The sequence below is a fragment of the Prionailurus viverrinus genome, chromosome E1 (genome assembly GCF_022837055.1).
Source record: "Prionailurus viverrinus isolate Anna chromosome E1, UM_Priviv_1.0, whole genome shotgun sequence".
Classification (NCBI taxonomy): Eukaryota; Metazoa; Chordata; class Mammalia; order Carnivora; family Felidae; genus Prionailurus; species Prionailurus viverrinus.
This window is the reverse complement of record NC_062574.1, coordinates 35,556,213-35,573,525: the sequence shown is the minus strand read 5'-3', so window position 1 is coordinate 35,573,525 and position 17,313 is coordinate 35,556,213. Positions and strand designations below refer to the sequence as shown.

Genomic DNA, 17,313 nt, shown 5'->3' with positions numbered 1-17,313 from the left:
GTCTCCCTCTCTCTCTGCCCCTCCCCCGTTCATGCTCTGTCTCTCTCTGTCCCAAAAATAAATAAACGTTGAAAAAAAAATTAAAAAAAAAAAAAAGACCATGTACTGTTATCTTTTGTCTGGTTCTAAAGATACATCTATCTGATCCTTTATAACCAACTTTAACTCTTCTGTAAACATTTTAACCATCAGACCATGGTCTGATTTGAGTGAACAGGATTCTTTCAGTGTTATTCTTGCTTAGCCAGGGCCCCAACTCTTATAGATAATAAAATGACATCTAGTTTTATTCTATGCATCCCTTGTGGCTCCGTCTAGCTCTTGAGTCACAACACTGAAGTCACGCTCCTGACATAGGAGAGACCATTGTGATAATTTGATGAGATTTGCCAGTTGATTAATGACCAGCATTCCTCAGCATGCCTGTGTGTGACACATCCAGCTTGTGGGGCTGAAAATAGCATCACCCTACTTCTTGCTCAGCTGTGATCCAGTTGTGTCATCTTGAGCAAGTCATTTAACTGCTTTGGGCCTCAATTTCCTCATTTTTAAATGGCAGGAACTCTTAGTTTTTAAATCCTATTGTCTGTTAAATTCTAATGTAGTAGAGTCTGAAATATTGGTGTTATCCTGTGCTTTGTTTAGGCATTGCTCAAGAATTAAGTAAATTTTATCTTTGTGGATATTGTCATAATTATGGAGAGCAGCGAGATAATAAATGGTTTTGCTTTCTTCCAGATCTTTGATGATGCATACAAATCCCAGCTTAGTTGTGTGGTTGTAGATGACATTGAGAGACTGCTTGGTGAGTCACATAACTTTTGCCATTGTACTATCTTTGCCACATTACACTAATGTCTCGCAAATTACAAGAGAAAAATAATGGGTATCTGTAAACTATAGAGCAATAGAATTACTTTTCTTTGTCTTACAAAGAACTGTGTTCTTATATGCGAAGTCAGTGATGGTTTTCATGTTAAATATGCCTTATGACCATAACTCCATTATCAACTGCTTTCCCATAAGGGCCCATACTTCATATTATTTTGTTTCTTCCACAGAGTTCCCTGCCCATAATAAGCGGTTAGTAATTTCCATTGAGTGATATATTTGCTGTTTTGTACCTCTGAGTTGCCCATCCGTACCCCAGAGTTTCCACTTAGGAACTTTGACAGAACTAAGTAAGGAGGAGGGACATATGAATGTAGTGAAATAACACTTAGGGATAAGCTGCGAGTGCCTTGTACCTCAGTGTCTATTCTTATAAAACAGAGACAGTGTTTCCTTCTTCACTCATCCCATGGAGTAATCGTGAAGACAAAAATAGGATAAATATGTTGAAAACATTCTGAAAGTTAAAAGTGTTCTATAGTAATTCTTAAAAATATTGAGTAAACATCTCCTTTGCTTAAATGCGCTCCTACAGGATACAGAAATGAATAAGACAGTCCCTGCACACAGTTCATAAGGTGTAGTAATTTCCCAGTAAATGCCAGAGAAGTGTTGTTACTTACATTTTATTTCATTGCAAAAATTAGATAAATCTGGAATAAGTGCATTATAATAGTCACTCAGGATGCTGTGATAACTGTACTGAAATGGAACCCACATGGTGACTTCATAAACTTCTTAAGGTACTACCCAACACCTGAGTAATCCCTTCTGAAGCTATCCAAAATGGTGTAGTAATGATTCCAGTGAAACTGTACTTCCAAATTTTCCTCATGATTTTCAGACTTGCTTTAGCCCTCTGTTATTTATTTTCTCGTTTCTTAAGGCAATGTTTGTTATAAAGCAAAGACATACCTTTATATATAAAGGTGTATCTGAGGTCTTCTTAATTTGGTAGTTTTATTTAGTGACCCTGGGGTTTTGGTCTGCTATTTTTGATACATTTCGGCCCAGTTTATAGGATTATTTCTTTAAAAGCTTTTAAGCACAAACTCATAGCTCTGTGTAAATTCCTTTATCTAGACACAATTGAGATGTGTGGTCATAGCAACACTACTATGTCAGGAATGTGTGCCCTCTGAGTATATTTTCACTTGTATGAATAGTTATTATCTGTACTTGTTTGTTCATTTATTCGACAAGTAAGCTGAGCCCTTACTACTGGGCTAAAATTAGTAGGGTCTCAAAAAATAAGATGCTGTCGCTATAACATATATTGGGAAAAACGAATGCAAAGTAGAATGTGCCATATGTTCTGGAAATTCAGAAAAGGGAAAGATCACTTTTGACTTCAGAGGGCTAATGCCTGAAGGTCGTTCTAAGCACAATACAGAGAAAGCTGAGGAGGTAGCATTCATGCCGAATCTTGAAGGATTAGTAGAAGTTTAACAGAAAGTTGTAGAAAGTTCTCTGTTCTTCCCCATCTGAGGACCAGTCTTAGTGGCTCTATCATCATTTCAGTCATTTTGAAGTATCTTACTTACGTTATTATTTGCCATGTCCCCCCCCCCCCCCCCCCCCGCCCCCCACTACCCATTTTCTGGTATGTTTTGTTGCTGCAAGCTTACTATACTAATGTGGTTTGTGGTCATTTTCTGGAAATGCTTAGTAAATATATCTGGGTTTTTTTCTTCTCCCTTAAAAAGAATGTCTCTGAATATTTAAAAAAAAAAAAAACAAAATGTCTACCTGAACTCAAAATGGATATTTAGAAGCTTTTTAAAAAAAATGTATGGGTGAGAGTTCTTACATAATGTTTTAAGCATTTAAGTTATTGGAGATATTTTTTTCTAATTATCATTAGTTGCCTGACAGTCACTTGGGGCTGTGTTTATTCTCGATGCAGAAAAATCTGAATGTTTGGAATATGTGCATATACGTATCGAATCCCTAAAACAGAGCAATATTTCTCTTCCAGATTATGTCCCCATTGGCCCTCGATTTTCTAATCTGGTATTACAGGCTCTTCTCGTGTTACTGAAAAAGGCACCTCCTCAGGTAAAAATAATACAAGGAACCTTTCACAGAGTTTTTCCAGTAAACCGCACATAATGGTGCGGATGAGCTGGCAAATAAGCAAGTGACCATAAACATATAAAATTCTGTTGTTGAGGGGCTTTTGCCAAATCCTCTGGTTTGGCCTTCGATTTGAAGGTAAATGATTTTCTTAACAGAGAAGTGTCCTTTTCTGAAGATCTCAAAATCCTAGTTTCGATTGGTGTTCTGTTCTTGTTGTTCTATAAATCCCCCCCCCCCCCATATTACACATCCCTCCCTGCCTCCCTCTCCCTTGAAAGACTATGATATTCGTGTAGGAGGGATTAAATGCATGTTTCCATTTGTTTCATTTATCATTTCCCAGGTTTTCCTAAGAATTTGTATTTGGGAAAATTCATTTCCCATAGGCAGATTTTCTTCTTCTTTTCTTTTTAAAAATTTTTACAGTTAAGCTTGAATTGTTTCTCTTGTGTCATGTGGCACTTTTGAGTAGGGAGTTTGTAGCCAGGATCTTTGTTCATGTGGTTGCATTTTTACTGATGCTGCTATTGGAGACTGGTGATTTTGATAACTTAACACATTTAAAACTAATCTACAAGGGTTGGTTAAATATGTTAATTATGTAGAGGCTTCCAGAGCATGTTTGGCTATGACACAAGACCCAAATTCTCTTGACTGATTTTATATACTGTGACCTTGAAGAAATGCCAGACAAAAGCAGATACAAAGGGGTTAAGCAGTAAGTTGAGAAACATCTTAATGTCTGTATGGGAATCTGGTATTTGAAGTTAGAGATTCTAACTAAGTTACATGGAAAATATTTAATGTTAAGTTGGTGAATCTACTTTTTAATTTAACAGTTAAAAGTGTGTGTGTGTGTGTGTGTGTGTGTGTGTGTGTGTGTGTGAACTAAGTGATTGACTCGTCTTGATTTTCTAAGATTTTTTGGTTTTTTTGTACTTCTAGAATAGTTAAAAGAAACAGAAGGTACAACAACCTTGAAAATTTACTGCGTACATGGACTGTAAGGATTTTGTAATCATTTTTCCATCAACTATCATTCCCAGTAATTGCAGTTTTAGCTCATAGTAAAGTTAGAGAAGTGAGTATATTTTTCCCTTTTCTGATTCCTTCAATAAGTATGTAAATAGATACAGCTAAAGTTGCTGACAAAGGATGTACCCCCGAATCACCATGTATATCACCTACAAAAAGAATCCTTTCTTATGAAATAGCATTTAAAAATTACTAGATTGGGAGACTCTCCAGGCATTTAAATGTGTATCTTACTCAGTTTTTAGGAGAAGGAAGAATAATTTTTTAATGGTATTTTTTAAACCGCTTGTCCTTTACACTGTTAAACACATTCATTTAAAAAGAGAGACATACCTTAGTTGAGAATACAAATTATTATTTGTTATCCAAAATAGATACCAGTAGAAATAAAATAGGACATATTAAAAAAAAAGACAACCCTTTAAAGACTTAGTAATCACTTTCCATTTTATAAAAATAATTGTAAAATTCTTGAGGAAAGGAACATTATCTAATGTTTTTAAATCTTAACATCTGGTACAGGTTTATACAGATGTACTTCATGAATAATTTATTCAACAAAAAACATAGATAACTTCTTTTCTTTTTAACTTTTTTTAAAGTTTATTTACTTTTTCTGAGAGAGAGAAAGAGAGCGAGGGAGGGACAGAGAGAATCCCAAGCAGACTCCACACTGTCAGTGCAGAGTCCAATGCAGGATTTGAACTCACAAACTGTGAGGTCATGACCTGAACCAAAAAAAAAAAAAAGAGTCGGATGCTCAACTGACTGAGCCACCCATGTGCCCCTAGATAACTTACTTCTAAAGGTATTTTTTGCGTGTCCCCTCATTTTGGTGGGCTTAAGTATTTTATTTTGTACTGTAATTTATCTTTGTCGAGGTACGATTAAAGTGAAAACATTCAAAAATAAATAAATTTCAAATGACCAATAAGCACATGAAAAGATACTCCGCATCCTTAGCCATCAGGGAAATGAAAATCAGAGCCTTAGTGAGATACCACTTCATACCTACCAGGATGGCTACAGCCAGAAAGTCAGATAGTAACAAGTGTTGCTGTGCATTTGGAGAAATGGGAACCCTTATACACTGCTGATAGGAGTATAAAAATGGTGCAGCCTTCGGGTCTAGTTCCTCAAAAGGTGAGAGATACCCTACGACGCAACAATTTAGGTATACGCCCCAAAGAAATGAAAATATTATGTCCACACGAAAGCTTGTAGATACGCTCATAGCAACGTTATCCATAATAGCCAAAAAGCGGACACAACCTAGATGTTCACAGATAAAATGTGCTATATGGTATATGGATACAGCGGAGTATCATTCAGCAATAAAAAGGAATGACGTCCTGACACGTGCTGTCACATGGATGACCCTTGAAAACATGCTAACCGAAAGAAGCCAGTCACAAAAGACCACATATTGTTTGACGCCATCTGTATGACATGTCCAGGATTGGCAAATCTGTAGAGTCAGAAAACAGACTGACTCATGGTTGCCTAGGACTGAGAGGGGGTGGATAGGGAGAATGAGAGGTGACTGCTAACGGGCATGGGGTTTCTCGGGGTGTTTCACATGTTGTAAAATTGATCGTGGTGATGGTTGCACATATCCGCAAAAAACCCTAAAAACCATCGAATTGTACACTTTACCTCAGCGACTTGTGTGTTCTGTGACTTCCATTTCAATAAAAGAGGCACTTAAAAAAAAGCGGTTGCTGAAGCTACCTAATTGATGAAAGGAGGGTTATGGGGGAGCTAGAAGCAAGAAGTGAGCATCCAAAGTACATGGTCCGGCTTGGGAGAAGTCTTAGAAACAGGGATTGGATCATTCAAAAGGGATGTAGAACTAATTTATCTAAGGGCCGCAAAGGAAGGGTATAGGAATATGTAAGAAGTCAAAGATAGATCTGGTCGCCTTAGTGATTGGAAATGGCAGGGATTCTCTTTTAAGGAATACCAGCCCGTCCTGAATCAGGATTGGGTGACTCTGACCCGGCCTGATAGATGGTGGCCTGCTGCTTACGTGAACCAGTGGCAGAAGAAGTTATACTGTGTCCAGTATTTCTAGTTGGCATACATTTGACAAAATGAAAATATGCTGTCTCTGCACCACCTTCCTTTTTAAGTCAGTTTATATTCTCTCAGGAGAATTCAGGGAAAAATTTCAGGCTGTGATCCGGTGTCGAGAAGATTCGTCTTTCTACAGTGGAAGCATTCGCTCCACCGGACCATCAGCCATGTAGGTTTTTCAGGTGTTTTCAATTAAATATTAAAAGCTCATGAATCCGAGGGTCGCAGAGCCACCTAGGGTGGTAGAAAACTCTTAGTTATTTGTATCACTGTCAAAACAGAAAAGTTGAAGGTATTTTTCTTTAAAAAGAGGAACTGGGCGTATATACAATATAGTAATCATATCAGCCACAGGATTCTTAATATCGCATTTGTTGTGATTCCAGCTTTCACGTAGAAAAATTATGTGTGCATGTGTGCACATGCTTAAATAAAAGAATCCCTTCAGGGGCACTATGTTGTTATGTATCAAGATATTCTCTTTTCTCCTCCTCCCCTCCCCCCACACCCCTCCTCGTTGTAAATTGGCTTATTAAAACTGGTTCACAAGCCTTCTTTTTTCCCCTTTGTGATTGCTTTGGTCTTGGATTTTCAGTGTAGGACTAAAAATTCAAGTCAGATTTCAGTTACCAGGATAATTTTCTTTGAATTTTAAATTTTTCTAAGTAAATGCATAGATTTTTAATGAACCCGGTATTCAGTGGGTTTGCTTTAAATTTAGCTGGAGAGTTAATTTCATGATTGATTTATTAGCCCTTTGAAAGTATAAAAAGTGGTATCTGTAGTTCATGAAGACTGAAAAACATCATCACATTTTGTTTAGCATCTTTTTAAAACCAATTAAAAGCTTTTCTAAAATGGATTGAACAGGAGAAAATAAAACATGTTCCCTAGGTCTTTATTTCAATCAAGTTTCCCTGTGTTGTGCAGGAGAAGAGATCGAGGGGGGGTAGAGGACTGAAAAGGGCTGTCCCAGCAGGGAGCCACGCCGGAGAAAAGCGCTGCTCTGAGAACTCAGCGGCCGCGGCTCAGAAAGCCCCCGGCCTGCTTCATCTACATGCAGAGTCACACAAGGCACGGGGGCGCTCACCGGCACCACAGAGGCTTCACATGTGCTTCCCTGCTGATTCCCGTGAAAAGCTAACAATTGGCTCGGAGGGTAAAAGACCACTGCAGTTCACCCTCCCTGAGCTGGATGTACAATTTGTCCAGTGTTAGGAAATGTCCGGCTTAGCAGTGAGAGGCTTGAAGACGCCCCTCCTTCCAGTGAGATTCCTAAAGCCGGCTCTTTTACTCGGTGACACTGGGGCTCTTTTCAGGTTCTGCGGATTTATGGAAGTTGAGGGGAATGTGCTTTTCAAGATCAGGAGGATGAAAAGCCTTAGTCTTAATGTCGAGGAAGAAGCAGTAGCAAAGCCGTAAGGCCAGGTAAATCTTCCCGCAACCTGCAGCACCGACGGCTTTATTATTTTCCTCACAGATCTCTTCTGGCACCTTTTTTTCCTTTCGAGAGACAAAATCAAGTGCCTGCAGAGGAACTCCTCAAGCTGTAAAATGACAGGACTTCCCAGTTTCCTCAAGTGCGGGAGTAGTTAAGCCCATTAACCTGACTGCTTCAGTGCTCAGTTTACTTGACACTTGGGGGGAATCAGTTTGGAAGGCGGCGTCTGTGTCTACCAGAATGGCCTTGTGATCTATGGAGAACCATGCCTTTTTGAGTTCCGGTGCTTCCCAACCTTTCTCATGTAGTGGCGTAGAGAAAATGGTCACGTCTGAGGAGGCCCGTGGGTCAGTGGACGCCGCCACCCCAAGGGCCACCCAGCCTTCCCCAGGGCTGACGAGAATTGACATCTGAGTCCACCCTTAACCTATTTGCGGCATACCGGTTGGAAAACTCTTTGGCAACGGTGAACTCCTGTAAGAGAAGATCACTCCAAATTCATAGCAATATTACTGAAGTAGAATTCAGACCTCATGGTTGTTATTAGAGTTTCAGTTAAAATACAAAGTCGTTGAGGGTAAAAATAACTCCCTCGCTGCTCTGGCACCTGGGGATGTTACCGAATACGAAAGAAGGAGGATTTAGAGCTGAGCCAGGCATCACGTGTAAACCAGTAAGAAACTGTCGAGAGCTGCTGGTGGGAACTCGAGCGGGTGTTATTTGTGTGTCCCGTGGATTTCGTTTTGACATCACCGGTCTCTAGACAAGATTGCCTTCCGTGTAATCCTTACATGACATCTGAGCGCGGTCTTACTTCAGAGATGGTATTAGGAAGTCTTGGTAACATTAAGCAACTCTTCAGGCTTTGGGTTTCTTCAGCAAAATAAGCAGATAATGGAAGAGACTCCAAATCGTGCAGGCCCCAACATGAGTATCTCCCCATCTATCTGTTCAAAATTAACTCTGGCTAATGACTACAATATGACTCAGTAAGATGTATAACCACTTTAGGAAAGAGGTGTAGTCGTTTTGCCAGACACATCATTGTAGTCACCGATGTGGTGACTCGTGCTTTGGACTTCTTTGTTGAAGAAAAGCTGTATGATGGTGGACAACTTAGTGGCCCAATCTTTCCATTTATTAAGTCAGTGATATTAAATGGCTACTGTATTTTATAAAATTGCCTATACTTTGCTTAAATCAAATATACATACAGTACATATATATGTAGAATGATTTTAAGTACATAAATTACAGCGAAAGACATTTGGTGAGTCCTTTCATAAAGCGTTGCTACAGATATCTGCTGAATAAAACCATGTTTTCAGGGGCGCCTGGCTGGCTCAGTCGGTAGAGCATAGAGCATACGAGTCTTGATCTCAGGGTCATGAGTTTAAGCCCCACGTTGGGTGTGGAACCTACTTAAAAATAAATCAAATCAAGTTAATAAATAAATTAAAACAGACACATTAAAATACATGTTTCTCAAAATCGGGATTTTGTTTTGGTTTTTGGTAGAGCACATCTATGATAGGTATTAATGAATACAAAAATTATAAAACATATACAGTATTTTCAGCTAACTCAAAATTAAGTATCTAAAGTTTAATCAGCAGGAAACTGCTAATGGTGTCGAGACAATAGCCTCTCACTGCCAGAATGTCTTCAGGTCTAGCCCCATCGCCTTAAATATATTATTGTGACATGACATCGGTGTTAGGAAAGTGTTGATTTTAGTACCACAGTATTCCACTGTGCCGTGAACCTTGTTATGACGACCCCCTCTGCAGAACTTCCTCTTTGTGTTGGAGTCAGAAAACCTAAGTTGGAGTCATAGTTCAGTCAACTTTGAACTAGTCCCTTAATATCTTTGTTTATTTCTTCATCTGTACAATGGAGGTAATTCTCCCTGCTTTACTTACCCCAGTGAGGGCCAACTAATGTACAGTATAATGTATAGTGAAGTCCTCTGTAAACCCGTGGACTACGTAGGTAGAAGGTATTAATGCTTTGTTATAAAAAGCATGGAGTTACTGAAAAGTAGGAATGTTTTGTTGTCCACAGAGCATGCCATTTGTAAAGAATTGACTTATAGAGTCTCCTCCTAACATCTTCAAAAAGGGAATGAATGTCTGTCCTTGTTTTGAATATGCCCATTAGTTGGGGCTCCAGGGTTGACATCTCAGATACTGTTTGTTCCTGTTTTGTTGCTGTTTCAAAGTTCTTAGAGGGTCTAGTATTTTGTGAAGACTATTGTATGGAACTAGAAATACATCTTCTGGTTGTTGTTTTTTTGTTCTGTTTTGTTTTAAGAATAGAGGTACCTTTAGATAGTCCACAGAATCTTTGTAGCTTGTAAGACAGGAAAACTAAAGAATGCAGCCATTTTTCTGTAGCAGATTTTCATGGAGAGTTCGTTCAGGGTTCCAACTTGGAGTGCCCAGGCACAACTTGCCTCATGTGCAGTACTGGGGAAAAAACAAGTACCCCCTACTTCCCTATCTCCCATTTGCTGGAATTAGAAGCTTCCTAAGTGCTCTGGTCTGGGAATTAAAGACCCCTGTTATAAAAGGAAGAATGAAATAGAGACGGGAATGTCAGGGCTCAGCTGGGAAGGAGTAGACGGAGGACTAGGGCTTCTGGCCATTGTGAGGTCCCCACGGACACTGCCTATTAACATTTATCCTCAGCCTCCAGGGACTGGCCCATGTCCTGGCTCTTTCCCTGCAGTCGCCTGTTGCTTGTGACTAAAGCTCCCTTTTCTCCCAACTCAAGGTGGAACAAAACAGTGTTTCATAGAGTCTCTCCTACCTTCTTGTCCCTAAAACAAGCACACAGATCTTTGGGGATTTCCTAGGGCTTTCTACTACCTGGCACGACAATGTTGGGTGAGAAGAGCCACTAAGGGGAACCTTACAAAAGGTCCAGAACAATCCATCAATATTCCTGATAGTTATTGGGATATAGATGGAACGAGGTCTTGATCTTTTTAAATCACTCCTTGGTCGTCTATAACCACATCTTCCTCTTGACAGCCCTCCTTATACCTCACACTGGGGAATGGAGAGAGTGCTTCCACAGGAAAGGCCCCAGACAGTCCCACCTTTGCTTTGCTTTGCTTTGCTTTGCTTTGCTTTGCTTTGCTTTGCTTTGCTTTGCTTTGCTTTGCTTTGCTTTGCTTGCCTGCCTGCCTGCCTGCCTGCCTTCCTTCCTTCCTTCCTTCCTTCCTTCCTTCCTTCCCCTATTTAGGCTATGTGGATGATAATATTCACTGAATGGCTATTTTGAAGGTGGTGGGTGTTAACCACACACAGAACTGGCATTGGCAGTGTAAATAAGAGCACAGGAGTTAGAATTCAGGGACTTGAATTAGAACCCAGTCACTTCTGAGCTTCAGTGTTCACTTTTCTAGAATCGGAGCAATAATAATACTGAGGTTGAGGATGTGAGAATGAAATATGATAAATGTTTATTGTAGTTCTCTGTAAACCGCAAAGCACAGCTCAGTTGTTAGTGTGTGATTCGCCTCAAAGAAAACTCTGACCCTGTCTTTCCTCACACAAAAAATACATAAAACCGACAAAGCAACCCACCCATATCAAAGGAGTTGGGCTCCACGTGGCTGCTGCTGAAGAAACAGCCCTAGAAATGCTGGCAAGAAAGAGCATAGCGGCTTTCTTGGCCCGTAGCTGCCCGCCATCTTGCTCCCACAGCCCCTGCCTGCCTTACTTAGCCCCGGAGCGAGTGGAAGAAGGGGGCAGTTTCCAGAATAAGAGGAACAAAAATGGGAAGGGAGGACAGGGAGAAACACCAGGTGACAGCAGTCAGATGGAAAATTCTGGCCACCCAGCTAGTGACCTGTTATCTGCATTAACTGGGCTTAGGTCAGAAACTTCCTACATAACTGTCAAATCACCTTTCACTTAATCCTCAGTTACTCTCCGAGTGTGCTTTCAGTCGTAAAGGAGAAAGGACTGGGGGAGGTGTGCCGAAATGGTTTATTGTGATTGCCTTTGTCTCAGTGGCCCCTCAACTTTCTGAACGCATACCCCTACCAGTCAAAATAGTATTTGAGCTCATCCTTCCAATATTTTAATACATCTCTTCTTCTGTAAGATGATGTTCATTTTAAAACATATGCAAAAAGGGTGATTTTTAAAAGAATGCAATCAAAGGAAGTTCTATTATTTTTCCATCTTAAAAGTACCTACTCTATCCTAGATGATAGGATTATAGGTGATTTTTTTTCAACTTTATTTCCTATATTTTATAAATTTCAACACTATGCATTTATTCATAATCAGGAAAAAAATGTGTATGCTCTTTTTCATTTTTAACTAGCAGCATATAATTGTCAAAACTCTTTAATTCCAATCTTTCCAACTGATGTGCCATTTAACTAACACTTAAATGAATGTACCTTTGTCTCTAAGCTTGTCTACATGTAGCTTTTTTTAACCTTGTTTTTTAATGTATTATTTATTTTTGAGAGAGACAGACAGACAGAGTGTAAGCTGGGGAGGGGCAGAGAGAGAGAGAGGGAGACACAGAATCTGAAGCAGGCTCCAGGCTCTGAGCTGTCAGCCCAGAGCCCAACGCGGGGCTTGAACCCACAAACCGTGAGATCATGACCTGAGCCGAAGTCGGACACTTAACCAACTGAGCCACCCAGGCACCCCACCTTGTTTTTTTCTTTTAAGGCTGGTTTAAGGTCTGATGTATAAGACACCTGTGTCTCTGAGAGGACAAGTGTGAGGGTGCCTCATGACTCTCACAGTTGACCTTGGACACCCACCTGGCATACCACTCAGTGTTTTGCTTCCAGTCAGAGCTTACGATGCAGGAATGCCAATGTGACCAAGGTTGACTAAGATAGACAGTGACAGTTGTATTACGTTCCATGGAAGGGAGATGGAAAGTTTTTTTTCCATCCAAAAATATTTCTTTCGACATGCCACGTTTGAAATATTACTTCACAGGATGTATGCTTTCACTAGGATGTGCATTTCATAAACATTTGTTCCAACCTGTAGAAATACAAGGATGAGTGAGCCACTACACTGTACCTGCCCTCAAAGAGTTTCAAATCCAGGGCCACCTGTTCAGTTGTGCAGTTTGTGTACAAGGTCAAGTGACAATTGAGGGTTAACATTCAGCCCACACTGTGCTCACTAAGCCATCCACCCTGGTGTGGGGCTGCATCTGCCCTGAGTAGGGTTGCTGGATTTAGTAGACAAGAATAAAGGACGTCCAGGTAAATTTGAATTTCAGAAAGATATCAAGCACTGCATGAGATATACTTGTTTGGGGCATACCTGGGGCTTTGTCTGGCAGCCTTAACCCTGAGAGTTACTCATACAAGGTGCTGGGGCTTTGGGGAATGGGCCTAGGGTAGGGGCATGCTTCTTTCTAGTTCATCCCCCTAGGAGGGGTACTCTTTTTCTAATCGAGGCTGACTGGTGTCCATGTCAATATCCAGTGAGGGAGAAAGATGTGTACACATGATGTATCTAGTTAATTTTTATAAGTTATGTGGGTTCCAGTGGAATATAAAGGAAAGCACAGTCAATTTTCCTGAGAGAATCTGCACATGTTTCACAAATAGTTCTTGATCTTGGTCTTGAAAGATGAGTAGAAGGGAGATTTATCAGGGCCATTGTGCCTTGCTAAGGAATTCCAGCTGTGAAGCGATGGGGAGAGACAGCGAAGGATGTGTCTGTGCAAGAATTAGCAAATTTTTATTATTTACACACTAACTGACACTTGGAAATTTAAGGATATGTTTTGTGTACAGTTACTTATCTCAGGCTTCATATAGCATATTCAGTTTCACTGGAGAGAGGAATAGGAATTCATAAGAAATGAAAAGCTTTATTTTTTTCCAAATGGCTAAAGCTTAACTTCTGTAAATATCAATTGTTATACTTTAGCCTTTTTTTTTAAGTTTATTCATTTGTTTTGAGAGAGAGAGAGAGAGCATGTGAGCAAGGGTGGTTAGGAGAGAGAGAGAGAAGGAGAATCCCAAGCAGGCTCCGCACTGTCAGTGTTGAGCCTGATGTGGGTCTCGATCCCACGAACTGAGAGATCATGTCCTGAGCCGAAATCAAGAATCAGACGCTTAACCAACCAAGCCATTCAGGTACCCCACTTTAGCCTTTTTTTAAGAGAAAAAAGTTGTTACATACCTGTTTGGTGTCTGAAGCAAAGTATAATAAACAGTATGGTAAAGAATAAGGATCATCATTACAAATCATAATCACATGAGTCAGTAATACCACAAGTAACAGCAAGAACTATTGGGATGTATAAGACTCTGCCCATGTAGTCATTAAATGGGTCCAGTGTGCCCTGTTTTGTTTTGTTTTTATTTTTTGGTACCTTTCCTTGTTCTTAATGTTTCTTAAGGGTTTTACTATTAGCTGTTTCTAAATCCCATTGAATTATGTCAGGCGCCCTGCCTCTGATGGTTCCCACTTTTCTAATTTGCTGCTTCTGGTCAGCTGTGCACTAAAAAAAGGCAACCGCAAGGACTCATGAGTTGTTTTATAAAGTAAGGGTAACCAGGCCACAAGAGCTGAAGGAGCTTTCCTGTGACTGTACCTGGGCCCCTTCCTTCATTAAAAAAGTTCAGTATTTTATTTTCCAACTGTTGGTATTGAAGACATTTTACTGGGGTGTCTGGCTGGCTCAGTTGGTAGAGCATGTGACTCTTCAGCTTAGGGTTGTGAGTTTGAGCCCCACATTGGGTGTAGAGATTACTTAAAAATAAAATGGTAAAAAAAATTTTTTTTTCTTTGACCTGAAAGTTCTTTGTTTCTTCGGATGTAAAAAAAAAATTTTGAATATTTTTGTGGGCCCTTCGAAGTTTTATGGGCCCTGTGGCTGCTGTGTCCACTGTGCCTAGTGGATAAATTGGCACTGGCAGCACGGAGTCACTTGAACCTCACTTTGTTTTGTTTTGGTCCCAGAAGTTAGAGTATTTTTGCTTATATCTTGGTTCTTGTCTGTGTTCTGGATAGCTGAAATTGCTTAGCAGATTGGCCTCCAGATAAGTGAGGTGCTGTTACTGGGCATACCGATCCATTCTGTAAAATATCTTGGACCTAAGAGATAATTACAAACTGGTAGAAAACTCTGGAAAGAATTTTAGTAAAGAGGAAGACTGAGAATAAAAATCACAGAGATAGAAATTAAATGAAAAGGAAGGGGGCGCCTGGCTGGCTCAGTTGGTAGAGTGTGCAACTCTTGATCTTGGAGTTGTGGGTTTGAACCCCACATTGTGTGCAGAGGTTACTCCAAAAAAATGAAACCTTAAAAAAAAAATGAGAAGGAAGAAGAAAATTGACCTGATTAGAGAGCACAGAGGTCACAGGCATATCAAAGGCATATCAAACTAAAAGTTGGGAGAGGGAGGGAAATTTTCTGTCGGTGCAAGGCTGAAGAGTTTGGATTCACTAAGTAATCAGTGATCATCTTAGTTCAGTTTTTTTTTTTTTTTAAGTTTATTTATTTATTTTGAGAGAGTGTGTGTGTGCGGGCAGGGGAGGGGCAGAGAGGGAAGCAAGACAGAGAATCCCAAGCTCCACACTTCATGCAGAGCCCGATGCAGGACTCGATCTCACGACTATGAGATAATGACCTGAGCCAAAATCAAGAGTTGGTCATTTAACCAACTGAGCCACCCGGGTGCCCCTTAGTTCAGTTTCTAATGAGAGAGAGTATCTACAGAACTATTCCTTTTGGCACTAAGAATACTGTGCCATGGTCAGTACGACTCTATTTGCTTAATTTAAACTTTTCTCCCAAGAGCTCAAAGATCGTAATTTCTAGGTGATGTATCTCCCTAACTCATAATTAAGAGATCAGCCATTGCTGATAGGAGTTACAAATTACACAGATGAGAACAATGCACAGCGAAGCATAATGGGAATATCAAAGAGGCCTGAACTCTAGCTTCAGCTCCCTGCCTGGGTATAGAAGCTTCAGACAGGTCACTTTGCCTCTCATCCCAGTTTTCTCTACAAAATAACCAGGGGAGGACTAGGTAATCTTTAGACGAGGTAATCTTTAAGAGCGACTCCAAGTGTGAAATCTGATGATTCGGTGTCTTTTTCACATATTGGTACTGAAATGTTCTTAATATCACAAAGTGGTCTGCTCTTGCTATAGTAATTATTTTAAATTATTTGGGGTGAAGTTTCTCATTTCATATCCAATCTGCATCATGAATTCCCCTCCTGATTGTCCTCTGTCCTTCTTACAGCACCATGAGGATGGTTACAAAGACAGTAGACTAAGAATTTGCTTCAGGGTACAGTCTGATGGAGCGTTTAAGGGTAGTCGTCAGCCTAGTTGTAGCATGATTTATTTGAAACATCCTTCCTTTGGTATTCAACTTAAACACTTAGCTACAAAAAAAGAAGTTACAGACATTTTGAGCATGAGAAATCAGAAATGCATGCAGGATATGCATGCAGGAGAGGCCCCATTCCTCTCCTTTTACTGTCCAGACTCTGGTTGTTTTTAATGGTAGTCAGTTTTTTCTCTTTTTTGGGGGGAAACCAAGAGTTGTAGGAGATGCTTCATAAGACTTAATTCACTATCTTAAATGAATGCCCTCTAATAAATCTCATCTTTTCCCTGTTAGAGAAGTCCGTATTTTCCGATCAGTAGCTTAACTACTCATCGCTCACTTGATTAAAAGAGAGAGACGACAGCCTTATGGCATCTACTTACGTTGTAAATGTAGCATACGTGCCGCTCATTCTGGATTATTTTCTTGAAAACTTGTTCTAGCGTTCACCACGTGAGGCTCCAAGATATAGACTCTGAAATGGTAGATGGTTAACTTTCCTGTTGAACACTGGCATAACGTGCATTTCTCCAGGGCCAGAAGAGAGACTGTAACAAGGAAGGAGTGATCTGCTGCCCTTGAAGCCGACAATGAGATCAGCGTTCATTTGTTCAACACAAATTTATTCACTTCGCAGTATGTTCAAGGCACTATGCTGGCCCTGGATATATCAATAAACCCCAACAGACAAAACTCCTGTCCTCCCGAAGGAGGACCAGCAGTTAATACAATAAACAAGTAAAGACAGTAGTAAATGAGTAAAATATAGAGCATGTTAAACCATACAGTGGAAGAGAGAGCAGGATAAAGGGAGATGAAGAAGGGGAGACTGGTTTTAAATGGTGGAGCATGGGGGGTTGTGTGGGCCCAGTGGAAGAGGTGACGTGCAAGCAATGCCTTGACATTAGGGAAAGAATCACGTGGATGGGAAGAGCATTCTAGGCGGAGGGCGCATAGGAGTATCTTCCGTGCGCCAGGCATGTTGTGCTCACAACCACAAGGAATGAAACACGACTCCTACCCCCAGGGAGCTGATAGTCTAGGAACAAGATTCAGACTTGCGAATAAATGCAGCGATAAAGTTGTACGAGCACTGTGGTAGGTAGAATGTTTTTTAAAGGTCTCTGTATTGGCTAATACAAACTAAGTAGAAATGTGTGAAATTATTCCCATTCCAAGAATGAAGCTAGGGTAAGGGGTGGACTAAAGCACGGCTTACCAGGAATGCTCCTTCACACCCCTGCCCTGAGCAGACCTTTCCCTCAGAAGCCTCTTGACGAGGCCACTCACTCTCACCCACTCCACGATTCCAGGGGGTGTTTGATCTTTCGCTTGGGCCCCGACTGGGCCTCACTGCCACCTGAGTCAAGCTGAAGATTGGAGCTCTCATCTTCCCCTAAGAGGAAGTGTTGGCTCTCTGGGAGAATGCACTCTCTGT

The 17,313-nt window shown here is 40.5% G+C and overlaps 1 protein-coding gene across 1 annotated transcript in view; it reads left to right on the top strand.

Moving 5' to 3' along the window:
* Nucleotides 1–17,313, top strand: part of NSF (N-ethylmaleimide sensitive factor, vesicle fusing ATPase) — a 149,827-nt gene that overhangs the window by 118,345 nt on the left and 14,169 nt on the right. Inside the window, exons 16-17 of the mRNA XM_047833305.1 lie at nucleotides 739–805; nucleotides 2,870–2,949. Of these exons, the coding sequence (XP_047689261.1) occupies nucleotides 739–805; nucleotides 2,870–2,949 (147 nt within the window). The remainder of the gene's footprint in view (nucleotides 1–738; nucleotides 806–2,869; nucleotides 2,950–17,313) is intronic.